Consider the following 14,522-nt stretch of genomic DNA (forward strand, 5'->3'; position numbering starts at 1 on the left):
GTTGCATGTCACAAATAACTAAGAAACAGAAGATACCCCACAGTAATGTGTAATGCTTTAACTTCTTTAGATAACATTAAAACGTGAAAGCTTGATTGCCATTTCACCATGCCCTGTCATTAAATTAATTTTGAACAAGCTGTGCTGTTGTTTTCCTCCAGCTTTCTCTTTGGAAGCATCTGGCCTGAGCTTTGCAGACCTGTTTCGTCTTGTAGCTTTCTGCTGTATCAGCAGGTATGTCCATTCTTCAGAATTACTTAAGTTGTTCTTGCTGGGCTGTTTTTTTTGTGTGTCTCATCATCGATCCATTTGTACTGTCAAATACTGTTCCATGTTGTATTTTTTTATTTTTTAACTTTTGTTAACTCAAATGTAAAGTACACGTAACACTTCAGTTCATGGTGCTCAGACTGTGTCTTCAAAAGATTGACAACACTGTCATTGTATCATGTACACTCCCATCCTAAAGTGTTGGAACAGGCCAATTCCTTGATTTTTGCTTCTAAACTGAAAACACATGGGTTTGACAAAAGACAAATCTGAGATATTTCTGTTTTGGTTTCTAATTATTTTTAATTTGTTACTTTGATTGTAACCACTCGAGTTTTGATTCCTGTAGGTTTAAAACACACACACACACACAGGGTAGCGAGAACATGGACATTTTCCCCTCTCAATAGTGTTTGTATTCATGGTTCTGCCAAAGCCAAGCCATGCTCAGCAGAGTGACTCACACAGTTTAGGCACGCTTCAACTTGTTTATTCCTTTCTCACGTTTTGCTCCAATTCAGTCTGCTTTGTTGCATTTTCTCAGGGATGTGCTTCCCTTTACCTTGAAGCTGCCAGAGGCCATCGCTTCAGCCAAAACTTCTGCTGAGCTTGTGGAGGTCGCGAAACTTGGAGCAGGTTTGTTTGCCTTTGTTGTTATACAGTATGTCAAGAATGGAATAACTGGTGCAAATGAACATTATAGTGTTGAACCTGGCATGGTCCTTTTAAGTCAGGGAGAGAGTTAGCGAGCTATGCGGAAATGTGCAGCTGAATTGTTACAACCATATGAGCACATGAAGTACTGTATTCTGAGCATATGGGAGTATACAACTCTTTCCTGCTGTGGGTAAAATGTATTTCTTTCCCCTATTTCTCAGAGGACTTGATTTTTGCAAAAAGACCAAATTCCCAGCCCCTTCCACACACACATTCACAAAATTTACTAGCATTCCAGCACTGAGCCTGAGGGGCAAAAGTCTTGCAGGCTTGGTTAAGTGTTGCTCAACTGGACTTTGACTCAGAACTGGGTCCTTAGTGATCTTTCCTTCTCTAGAAACCATTTTTCATCATTTCAATAATTTACAGCATCTGTGAAGTAGTTCTGTACCAATCATTCATTTTATCTTGTTTTTCTTCTTAAAATAATGTATTTATTAGAGGACTGCAAAAAAAAAACACCCTACACATTTGAAAAGGTCAAATATGTTATTGTAGTTTGTGCACAACCACTGACCAAGATAACTGTGACGCAGAATCTGCTGTGTGGAATGTAGCACCCCAAGAGTGACCTTTCTGTCCATTCAGGCTCTCATGCTATGACTCAGCTCAGAATTAAATCTGCCAGACTTCCTCACTATGGGAGCCTATTAAGGTGTCCATCGCGACACATGTCATCACACCCTTATTTTAATGTGGTTTCTGAGTATTCAAAGGCATATTTCCCCATCTTTCTCCTATGAAAAAGAAAATCTTCTTTTAGGTAAGGTGAGACAATGGTGAGGTTTGACTCAGTGTATGTAAAAGGCAGCTCAGATGTTCACATACACGTGTGCGTGCGTGCCTTCGTGTGTCCGTGTGATTTCTCGCCATTATTAAGTTACCACTGTTGAGCACAATTTAATTAAGGTAAAGTTGAGTTGTCTTTATTCCCTTTACTCACATTCCCAAGCCATTTTGTCAGAAACCAATTCGTTCACCAGATTTATTTTTGTTGTTGTCACAGTGTGCTGTCATCTCAGAAGTAAAGAGCTGTAGATCTTATGTATGCAAATCAAAACATGGACATTACACATTGCTAAAACTGTAATTTGGTTGGCTGTGTCTATCCACAGTATGGGGTTGCAGTTTTTTTTTGTCGACTCTAATGTGATGAATTTCTGGCTTTTTTCCCCCTTCACTGGCTCTCCCTAACTTACCAAAGCTGCACATTCAGGAATAGAGACTTGAAATCAATTCAGGTGTTGGGTTAATTTCATTCAGCGCACTCAAGTTTCTATGTTTGCTCGTCAAGCCAAAAACACGGGATTGGCATCGAGTTGACATCACGCGCTGACCGTCATTGTGGAGTAGGAAAATTGACTAGTTGACTAGTCTGTACAACCCCAAATTGACAGCATTTTAATTGTTTTTGGAATACACTGTACATATGTGCTTTTTAATTTACCTAAGACAATGCTTCTTAACAGAACTAACAGAAGTAGTTTGCGGTCCTTTGTTTTATATTTTCATCTTCATGACCTCAGAGAACAGAGGTCTTTGGATGGCAGATTGGTGTGACAGACAGTATACAGGCTGAAGACAGAAACATGGGCTTCTACACCTAGTAATCGTTCCTGAAAATAATTGGCTTGCATAGAGAGCACCAGTGTTGCAGTGCCTCATGGTTGACCCTGTGTGGAGTTTTCTCTGTGTACTCTTGGCTTCCTTCCACATTCCAAAAACATGCATGTGAGGTTAATTGATTTGTTTATGTGGCCTGCAATTGACTGGCGACTGCTGCACGGTGTACCCTGCCTCTCACCCAAAGTCAGCTGAGATAGGCTCCAGCTACCACAACCCTAATAAGGACAAGCGGTGTACAGTAGATAAGGAATAGACAGACCTCTGTAGACAATTTTTCGAAAGTAGGTAAAGAATAAGCGATATTTGGATGTCACACTTTCTCTCAATTTAGATTGGTTCAACTTGCAAAGTAGATGTAAACCAGTCTTAGACTCAATCTTTGTTCTCCCTATGAATATTTAGTAACGTGGATAATTGTTGACAGTCCACAGATTAGAATCTGATTTTGTTAATTTAATTGTGTTGTTGAAGAAGCAGACTTGGTCTTGTTTTTCTTTGCTGTGCTGTATATTTAATAAGCTGCCATGTCTACAAAACGGTGGTCCTCTGGAGCTTTGCAGTGTACAATACAGAGACAGATTTGTTTTTTTTTTCAGGGTCGATACCGATTATTAATATTCCAGGAGGCAAGATAACCTAGCCGTGCTGATATTCATATGCAGTAAAAAGGAAAATAGTAGCGTAACATTTTTGAATGATACAAACGCCAACACTTTGTTTAAATGTGTTGAACAGCTTTTCATATTTGCAATTTAGTATTTTTGCTAATCTTAAACAATAGACATCTTTGTTTTAAACCTAACAACAAGTGCAGGGAGCTCAGCGTAATGTCTTTTAAAGTTAACTGAAAATTTAAATGAGTAAATAGCTTCCTAATGTTTTCCCCAGTAAATTAAGTTTCCTCAAATTTCAATACAACTGAAATGTTGATCTTTCACTTATCTGTGTAATAAGTGCAAACAAAAGGTGCAGGGCGTTACCAGGGTCAGCAGCATCTCTTATAAAGTGAACTGAAAATTCAAATAAATAAGTAGTTCCCTGAAGTTTACCCAGTTTTAAATTAATGCCTTATCGGCCATTGGATTAAAAAAAAAAAAAAAAAAAAAAAAAAAGCCGGTGCTGACATGCGTCAAAATGATGAATATTGGCCTCCGATAATCGACCCAGGCGATAATCGGTCTATCCATAGTGTACAACTTTCCTTCCAAGTAATTGTATAATTGAAAGTAGAGCTCAGACCTCTCCCAAGGTGACCAAAGTCTTAATGTACATCTGACTTCTTTGGTAGATAAAATATTCCCTTTTAGCCTGTTCGGTTTAACAGCCGTTTTTTTCCAGTGCCTTTTTTCTGTTTAAGCACCACGGACACTGAATGGGACTAGGTCAAATGCTGACAATATTCCAGCTTTTGAAGGTACTATCAAAGCTTAACAACACCTGTGTAAATGGTGAATGTCAGGAGAGTGAGCCAGGGGAGTCAAGTTACATCTAAGGGCAGGGATATCCCACTTTGCTATGTTGTGGAAAAACTAAAGGCTGCCTGTCTTGTTATGGACAGTTCCGTTCCAGCTATTTTGCTATTTTTATAAAAGAGGTTATTTATGATGTGATGGACCATATCGGTACTGTTCTTCTCCTGTCTTGTAGTTGGTTGTAACAAAGCCAATTTCACAGCAGTTTCATCTGCTGGGTCTCGGTGGGTCACTTTTTGCCCGAATGCAAGCAGGCTATGGCAACAACTGAAAATATTGTCTTTCATTTTTTATACCTGCATACTGTAGATCTTGGTCGAACTCGCTAAGACTAAACTGCTCTCAAAACATAATGATAAGCTGAATGGAAGATGAATGAATGAATTATACCTCACGAGCATATATATAATATTCCAAACTACGATGATTCAGTATTTGTATATGCTCTGAATAAGATGCTAATTTTGGCCCTACAAAACATTTTAAAACATATTCACTGCCATTGACGACTTTAGAAGTCAAATATCCATGTTACCTGGGAAGGCTGGCAGTGAATGAGTTTTAATAAGGAAACAAATAAAAACAGACATGTTTTAAGTTATTCAAAAGAAGACAATGGCATGTTGGTGTGTCCCAGACAAAATTACATTTAAATAGTGAGAAATGGCAGTGAATCATGTAACACAAGGCATTGAAATGTGTTCACAGCAACTCAACAAAGGCGATGTACAAATACGAGGGGCAGATCCATTATTTGTACGATAATTTACACAAATCCCCTTTTGGTAATAAAACCCCTGTTAGAAATCGTAATCTTCTGTACTGAGACACTGCTTTAAGACGGTTTTCAAACTAAAACTATTGCAAAAAAAAAAAAAAAATAAAATAAAAAAAAAGGGAACATTAAGTTTAGAATGGGTGAGCAAACGGGGGTTAGGCGTGAAAGAACTACAGGGAAAGACTGCCTACAGCTGAAAGGGAGGGGAAAGAGGCGGGGACTCCCCTAACAGCCCTCTCAAACTCACATTACCATGAGGGAGTCATAACAAATATTGAGTAGGAGTTTGGCTGAAGACAGTTGAGTTTCAGCTTGTGGCAATGTAACAGTGTAGTTACCACACTAACCAGTCGAAGGGTCCTGAGAATTTGGACCCAGTCCCATATAAACATCTAATCTGTTTGTCATCAAGCTTTGGGATCACAGTGAGTATTGTTGTCATCTATTTTCTCTTGTTGGAAGGAGCTGCTCTGTGTCTGGTACTCATGCTGTATTGTTTACGTCAGTGTTTATATTTCTCATTTTGCTGCCTGGCACAGGCGGTACTTTAGAAGGTTATCATTGTGCGATTCAATTTAAGGATATGCCTTGAAGCTTGCAAAAATGAGCAGCTGTGGTTCTGGGCTGAGTTTAAAGTGTATTTTAAGATTGGTTTAAGTGCTCGTGTTGACTTACTAGGAGTAAGTGATGCGAAATTTAGTCGATCCTCATCAACATATTATACTGGGCTTGGTAGAAACTGTGTGAGATTACAGAGAAGCCAAAATGCACACTTAGACCAAACAATGTTTTTCATTTTGTAAGATACACAAATTTGGGGGAGGAAAATGTGTTGTATGAGGATAATAAGTTTGTTATAGCTGAGGTATAATGTTTTTTTCTGCTCAGCCAACATCAAAAGACTAGAACAGATATCCTTTGTAGTTTCACCGTAGATGTGACCAATTGCATCATCTTACTTGCGTCTTAAGTTCGTCAGCAGAAAGCTGTTGCTCTTTCAGGTCTTTATATACATCCCAGAGGTATGCTTTAATAGGCTTCATCTGGCTTGTGCATGTGGGAAAGATCCAAACGATTATGTGAGTTTATTTACACAGGGGCTATCAACTCTTAGTAGTCTATGTTGCTATTAAGGATAGTGTTCTGGTGGTTTGTGTGTAATACTATAACTTAACTTTCACTTACACACAACCTTTGTTGACAGAATGGTCATTGAAATACTTGAAATTGACAAGTAGTAAATAAAAAGAAAAGAAAATTAACCAATTCACATTTTGTCCCAACATAATTATTTTACAAAACAAAGAATTAGAGCAGTGCATTTTGCCCCAGGAAGCCCCCAATAGCCTTGAGATGTCATTGTAACTGAATCTCCACCATGTTTCATAGTAGGTAGTGTTCTTTGTGTGCTTCATTATTGCATCTGTGGGCAAATAAGCTGCTGTGACTCTGCTTTGGCGGTTTTGTATCAAAGGACTTTTCCCCAGAAAAGTTGAATTCTCAATATGCAAAAACACTTCACTTCAGCAGTCGTCACACACCAAGTTAATCCTTTGATGCTTGCTGAATTTTGAGGTCTCAGGTAATGTTATGGATCACGGAGGTGGTGGTGGCTGAATGGTGGAATTGTATGAGCTTAGTGGTGTTTCAGAGGTACCGCTGTTCTAACAATTCTGCTTGTCAAAGAAACTTGTGTCAATAAACCCAGTATTTTTTTGTTCGTCCATTATTAACTGATTAATTGGCTGTGTTGCCTTTCATGGTTTTATGACTTTCTTCCAAGGTATGATAGCATTGTGTTGTCAGTCCTCAATATATGTGGAACATACAGAGGGCCGAAATTACTTTTCTAAGAGGCCACTGTCAGAAAACAATACAAAAAAAACAACAACATAAAACTATCCATTCATACATACTCTTCATTGAAGCGGTTATAGATGAAAGAGGAGGTCTGGAGTCTCCCTTTACGAATGGATAATAGATGTTGCAATCCTGGCGTGCATGACGTCACCCCCGTTCGCTAGAAGCCAAGTTCAAAGTATACAAGCCGTACCGTCTGGCGAGTAACACACATACACAGTAATACAAATACAGAAAGAAATGTCTTCATTCTTAACTCCCATCTAGCTCCGCATCATTCATGAACTCCTTCTGGCCACTTTGCCGAACAGCTCAGCTACACCCCCAATCCGTCCAGTTGTAGGGCACCATCGTAGGCATTCCCCCAGCTCCGACATTTCCATGGTTGTTGCAGGAGTTTCTCAAGGCACAAAAACAACAAGCGGTGACAGTCGAACAGCCCAGACATTCCCCTCATCAGAAACGGTGCTGTTGCAAGACTGCTGCCAAGAGGGCGCAACCATCAAGCACTGACTTTCTCCTTCAATGAATGTTTCGTTGCCAATCAGAGGATGAAAAAGTTATAACGTCACCAGGGGCCCACTAGCCACCACTGTTTATTGAATCTGAAATCTGATTGGTTCAGATTGGTAAGAAAAAAAAAAAAAGAACCGGACATTTCTATTGTGTTTATATGGCATCGGCCAGTAATCTTGAGTCTGAAGTCCCTGAGAAGATTACATTCAAATAGCAACACACAGAAGATGAAATCTGATTGCCCACCCCGCCAAAAATGAACCCTTAAACAACTGGAGGCTGCTCATCCATCACACACGCTATGGAATGAATACAAGAGACTGTTGGAAATAAATCAATACAATTTTATGTAAGTTGTAAATCCAGGTCAATGCCTTTCATAAGGCTTAGGCCCGCCCCCACTGCACGCTACTGCAGAAGGTTCATCATCTTTGTTCAGGCTTATCATTAAATTGTTCCTGGTCCAAAACTTGAGTGCAAAACAGCAATTAATGCTTATGTAGTTTGCACGGTTTTTGGTGATTGAAAATGTTTACTTTTTTATCAGCTTGCAAATCAGCATCACATGCCTATAATAAATAATGTAATTTGTTGTTGTACAGGTTTCTGGGACACTCAATTGTGCCATAAGAGGAATGGTTCTGCCTTTTTATTGGGTCCCACAGCTCCAGACAGACCACCTCCACCTGGCCAGCTACCACTCTCAGTTCCACCCACCCCAGGCCGCCCTCGACTTCTAACTCGCACCCCTTCAGAGCTTGAGTGTTGCCAGTCCAATGGGGCACTGTGCTTCATCAATCCTCTTTTCATTAAGGTTCATCAACTAGACCGCAACCACAGCCCTAAATCAAATTCTTCTAGTTTGAATAACAAACCTCTAAACCATAGCACAGAAACAAACACACTGCACTTCAGCGGTGACCAGCCTGAAGGTTGTAACTCTCATATCAGTGACAGCGAACTGTCAAATGAAAACAAATCTCATAGTCTTGGCATCAATACAGACCTACAAACTCAAAAGAAGCAAAGTGGTGAAGACTCTCCGTCACGGTCTCCACCAACCCGTCCACCTCCACCTCGCTTTGCAACACAGCAATCAGGCCTTCCTGTCCGGCAACAAAGTATGCCAGAGAAAATTTCCTGGATCAATGTCCCCAAGGAGAAGGGTGAAGAGAAGGAGCGTAGCAGTAGTCTCTTATCCCGTCTTGGTTCATCACTTAGTATCAGCCCCTCATCATCCCCGCCGAAGAGACTCAGCATTAGCTCCCCTATTTCCATCCCCAGGCCTTCTCTGCCCATCTCTTTATCATCCCTATCATCCTCGCCTCGAAGGGCCAAATTGTCACCATCTTCCTCACTGGAGGATGCCCAATGTCATCTGGCACTAGAGGACAAGACTATTGAAAAGGCCCTTCTTAAGGCCAAACTATCCCAGCAGAACGGTGGCAAAGCTTGCATCCAGCCCTGCAGCAGTCTTCCAGATTCCTCCCTAATGACTATAAGCAAACAAGCAGTGCGAGGAGGAGGTGGAGGAGAAGCAGGAGAGGAAGGCAAGGGGGTTAGCCAGCGTCTGAGTGACATGAGCATTTCTACAGATTCTTCGGATTCCCTAGATTTCTCTCAGTCCTCAGCTTTCTTCCTTCCTCCTCTACATGACCCAAGTCCACCTACAGTGGCTGATTTTAACGCCCACCTCCCCCTTTCACTACCCTCGTCCCATCTTCTTTACTGCAGCATGGAGGAAGACGATGACGAGGAGGAGGATGAAGATGAAGAGGAGCCTGATTATGGTGTCGGCCTGGAGAGTGACCAGGACCAAGACCAGGACCTGACAATGATACCGCCTGGGCACAGGATAAGACGCCGGCCAAGTGCCAGTGCTTTGGTCCTTCAGAAAGCACTTCGAGGTCATCTGCGCAAGATGAGTGGCGTTTTTAACTCACTGTTGACACCTGAAAAGAGAGCCATTCGCAGGGTGGTCGAATTGTCCAGGGATAAAGGCTCCTACTTCGGCTCCCTGGTGCAAGACTACCTGAGCTACATGGGTGAGGGTGCGGGCACCCCGACTTGGCAAAGCTTCGCCTCTGGACTGGAACTACTTCAGACTCTCCGTCAGTTTATAACTCAGATGAAGAGTTACCTGCGACAAAGCTCAGAGCTGGGTTTGCCCATCGAGAGCCTCATACCTGAAGACCAAATAGGTGAGTGTGGGAATAGGTCTTAATTTTTGACAATGTTGTATTTTTACCAGGAATAGGTTTTCGAGTGCATTTTCTTGATCGCCCATGGACTGTTTCGACACCCAGTGTCTTGTACAGCAGAATAATGCTTTGTGGAGGAGTTGTGCCATTTTACTGTATGGATGGGATCAACTTCCTTAACCTAATCTCAAGCTGTTAGTTTTAGACAATGTACTGTATTAGTTGTACTAGTTGGCTGCAATAATAATAATAGTAATACTATATTTTGTGTCATATTTAAATAGACTATTGTTCAACATTTAATTCCACTCGCTTGATTATTATACTAATTATTAACCACAAAAAAAATGATTACAGATGTAACAATTTAACTGAAAATTATTATCCTAGTGCTTCGTATAATTAACAACTGGCATTATTGCAGTTATAACGTTTTGATTGTTTAAGCATAATGACATCATCTTCAAGGAGGTGTTTCTTGTTATATATCATAATGTGTAAGCATGTCGGTGAGTCATTTTAGGATTTGTGAAAGTGTGATTTATTTGTGAAAACTCATTACAGCTCGTGATTTTAGCTATAAGAAAAATTTGTACTACATACTAGTAAAACAGGTAACCTGTCATCAGATGGTTTGTTTTTTCACAAGTCAGCCAATATAAACTGTTGATTTGATGTTGACAAAGTGATGTTTCAATCATATCAACTCCACAACAACAACAGACAAGCAGTCAATGCTGTTCTTTGCCCTTCTTTTAATGAAGCCTACCATTGTTGTAAAATCCATGTTAATGTTATTGGGCAGGTCTCAATTCTTCAGCTTACCTTCTCATTTCTCTCGTTTCTCATCTTTCGCTCTCGCTCTCTGTCGCTCTCTCTCTCTCACGCGCACACACACACACACCTGCCGAAAGAGCTGTGTAAATCATTGTGTCGTGGCTGTGTTAGACCTTTATTTATAGAGTACAAATAAAGTACAACTTTGGCCTGAGGAAGAAACAACCTCCAAAATATATAGTTACAGTGGGTACGGAAAGTATTGAGACCCCTTAAATTTGTCACTCTTTGTTATATTGCAGCCATTTGCTAAAATAATTTTAAGTTAATTTCCCCCCCTCATTAATGTACACACAGCACCCCATATTGACAGAAAAAAATTGAATTGTTACAATTTTTGCAGATTTATTAAAAAAGAAAAACTGAAATATCACAGTCATAAGTATTCAGACCCTTTGCTGTGACAATCATATATTTAACTCGGGTGCTGTCCATTTCTTCTGATCATCCTTGAGATGGCTCTACACCTTCACTGGAGTCCAGCTGTGTTTGATTATACTGATTGCACTTGATTAGGAAAGCCACACCCCTGTCTATATAAAACCTTACAGCTCACAGTGCATCTCAGAGCAACTGAGAATCATGAGGTCAAAGGAACTGCCTGAAGAGGTCAGAGAGAGAATTGTGGCAAGGCACAGATCTGGCCAAGGTTATAAAAAAAACATTTCTGCTGCACTTAAGGTTCCTAAGAGCACAGTGGCTTCCATAATCCTTAAATGGGAGATGTTTGAGACGACCAGAACCCTTCCTGGAGCTAGCCGTCCGGCCAAACTGAGCAATCGGGGGAGAAGAGCCTTGGTGAGAGAGGTAAAGAAGAACCCAAAGATCACTGTTCCTGAGCTCCAGAGATGCAGTCACGAGATGGGAGAAAGTTCGAGAAAGTCAACCATCACAGCAGCTCTCCGCCAGTCGGGGCTTGATGGCAGAGTGGCCCGACAGAAGCCTCTCCTCAGTGCAAGACACATGAAAGCCCGCATTTGGAGTTTGCTAAAAATAACAACACCTGAAGGACTCCAGAGGGTGAGAAATAATATTATCTGGTCTAATGAGATGGTCTCATGTGTGGAGAAAAACGGGCACTGCTCATCACCTGTCCAATACAGTTCCAACAGTGAAGCGTGGTGGTGGCAGCATCATGTTGTGGGGGTGTTTTCAAGCTGCAGGTACAGGACGACTGAAAGATGATCGAAGGAAAGATGAATGCGGCCAAGTACAGGGATATCCTGGATGAAAACCTTCTCCAGAGTGCTCAGGACCTCAAACTGGGCCGAAGGTTCACCTTCCAACATGACAATGACCCGAAGCACACAGCTAAAATAACGAAGGAATGGCTTCAGAACAACTCAGTGACTGTCCTTGAACGCCCCAGCCAGAGCCCTAACTTAAGCCCAATTGAGCATCTCTGGAGAGACCTGAAAATGGCTGTCCACCAACGTTCACCATCCGACAGAACTGGAGAGGATCTGCAAGGAGGAATGGCAGATGATCCCCAAATCCAGGTGTGAAAAACTTGCTGCATCATTCCCAAAAAGACTCATGGCTGTATGAGCTCAAAAGGTTGCTTCCACTAAATACTGAGCAAAGGTTCTGAATACTTATGGCTGTGTGATATTTTAGTTTTTCAATATGGGGTGCTGCGTGTATATAAATGAGGGGGGAAAATGAACCTAAATGATTTTACCAAATGGCTCTGATATAACAAAGAGTGAAAAATTAAAGGGGAATACTTTCCGTACCCACTGTACATACACAGTCTCCTCCAAAAGTATTGGAACGGCAAGGTCAATTCCTTTGTTTTTGTTGTATCCGGAAGATATTTAGGTTTCAGATCAAAAGATGAATATGACAAAAGTTCAGAATTCCAGCTTTTATTTCATGGTATTTACATCTAGGTGTGTTAAACAACCCAGGACCAAGCACCTTTTGTTTGAAGCCACCCACTTTTCAAGTGAACAAAAGTATTGGAACAGACATTATTAATTTTAATTGAATAACATTTAATATTTGGTGGCATCACTCTTACTTGCAATAACTGCATCAAGACTGCAACCCATTGACTTCACCCGACTGTTGCATTCTTTATTTGAAATGCTTTTCTAGGCCTTTACTGCAGCTTCTTTCAGTTCTTGTTTGTTTCTGGGGGTTTCTCCCTTCATTCTCCTCTGCATGCTCAATTGGGTTAAGATCTGGTGATTGACTTGGCCAGTCTAAGATCTTCCACCTTTTCCCCCTGATGAAGTCCTTTGTTGTGTTGGCAGTGTGTTTTGGGTCATTGTCTTGTTGCACGATGAAGCTTTTCCTGATTAGTTTGGATGCATTTTTCTGTAAATTGCCAGACAAAATGGTTTTGTAGACTTCAGAATTCACTCTATTGCTACCATCATGAGTTACATCTTTAATAGAGACGAATGAGCCCGTTGCAGAAGCAGCCATGCAAGCCCAAGCCATGACATTACCCACACCATGCTTCACAGATGAACTTGTATGTTTTGGATCAGAAGCAGATCATTTCTTTCTCCATACTTTGCCCTTTCCATCACTTTGGTAAAGGTTAATCTTGGTCTCATCAGTCCATAAAACTTTGTTCCAAAACTTTTGTGGCTCATCTCTGTACTACTTTGCAAAATCCAATCTGGCCTTCCAATTCTTTTTGCTGATGAGTGGTTTACATCTTGTGGTATTATGGCCTGTATATTTCTATTCTCTTCTTTGAACAGTGAATTGTGATACCTTCACCCCTGCCCCGTGGAGGTTGGCAGTGATGTCACTGACTGTTGTCTTTGGCTGTTTCTTCACAGCTCTCACAATGTTTGTGTCATCAACTGCTGTTGATACCCTTCGCTGACCTGTTCAATGTCTGTTGCTCAGTACACCAGTAGTTTTTCTTTTTCAGTACATTCCAAATTGTTTTATTGGCTATGCCCAATGTTTGTGGAATAGCTCGGATTGATTTTCCCTCTTCTCTCAGCTTCAAAATGGTTTGCTTTTCTCCCATCGACAGCTCTCTGGTCTTCATGTTTGGTTAACAGCAAATGCAGTATTCACAGGTCAAACCCAAAGCCAAAAACAAACTATTAAATGTTTGAGCAATTAATCTACAAGCCAACACCTGAGCAAATAGAAACACCCATCAGCTACATTCCAATACTTTTGCTGACTTGAAAAGTGGGTGGCTTCAAACAAAAGGTGCTCTGTCCTGAGTTGTTAAACATATCTAGATGTAAATACCATGAAATAAATGCTAGAATTCTCAACTTTTGTCTCATATTCATCTTTTGATCTGAAACCCAAATTTCTTCAGTATACAACAAAAACAAAGGAAGTGACCTTGCCGTTCCAATACTTTTGGAGGGGAGTGTGTGTGTGTGTGTGTGTGTGTGTGTATATATGTGTGTGTATTGTGTGTGTGTGTGTGTGTGTGTGTATATATATATATATGTGTGTATATATATATGTATATGTATGTATGGCGGCACGGTGACCGACTGGTTAGAGCGCCAGCCTCACAGTCCTGAGGACCTGGGTTCAGCCCCCGCCCGTGTGGAGTTTGCATGTTTTCCCCGTGCCTGTGTGGGTTTTCTCCGGGCACTCCGGTTTTCCTCCCACATCCCAAAAACATGCATTAATTGGAGACTCTAAATTGCCCGTAGGCATGACTGTGAGTGCGAATGGTTGTTTGTTTCAATGTGCCCTGCGATTGGCTGGCAACCAGTTCAGGGTGTACCCCGCCTCCTGCCCGATGACAGCTGGGATAGGCTCCAGCACGCCCGCGACCCTAGTGAGGAGAAACGGCTCAGAAAATGGATGGATGGATGGATATATATAAATATATAAATATATATATATATATATATATAAATATATATATATATATATATATATATATATATATATATATATATATATATATATATTCCAGAGGCACTGTCCCCGATGTCCACGCGATGTTGCAGAGGCGTGTCAACCAGGACAGCCCCACAACATCCAGAGCCTTTAGGAACTCTGGGCGAATCTCCTCCACCCCCGGGGCCTTGCCACCGAGGAGCTTTTTAACTACCTCAGTGACCTCAAACCCAGTGATAGGAGACCCCGCCTCAGAGAACCCACACTCTGCTTCCTCATGGTAAGACATGTCGGTGGAATTGAGGAGGTCTTCGAAGTATTCTCCCCACCAACTCACAACGTCCCAAGGTCAGCAGCGCCCCATCCCTACTATACACAGTGTTGGTGGGGCACTGCTTTCCT

At 41.2% G+C, this 14,522-nt stretch overlaps 1 protein-coding gene across 4 annotated transcripts in view; it reads left to right on the top strand.

The window, feature by feature from the left end:
* Nucleotides 1–14,522, top strand: part of rin2a (Ras and Rab interactor 2a) — a 65,524-nt gene that overhangs the window by 29,015 nt on the left and 21,987 nt on the right. For all 4 annotated transcript variants that reach the window (XM_061791143.1, XM_061791141.1, XM_061791140.1 and 1 more), the window contains 3 exons: nt 162–234; nt 815–906; nt 7,842–9,440. In XM_061791143.1, coding sequence (XP_061647127.1) covers nt 162–234; nt 815–906; nt 7,842–9,440 — 1,764 coding nt within the window. The remainder of the gene's footprint in view (nt 1–161; nt 235–814; nt 907–7,841; nt 9,441–14,522) is intronic.

The sequence above is a fragment of the Phyllopteryx taeniolatus genome, chromosome 11 (genome assembly GCF_024500385.1).
Source record: "Phyllopteryx taeniolatus isolate TA_2022b chromosome 11, UOR_Ptae_1.2, whole genome shotgun sequence".
Taxonomy (NCBI): domain Eukaryota; kingdom Metazoa; phylum Chordata; class Actinopteri; order Syngnathiformes; family Syngnathidae; genus Phyllopteryx; species Phyllopteryx taeniolatus.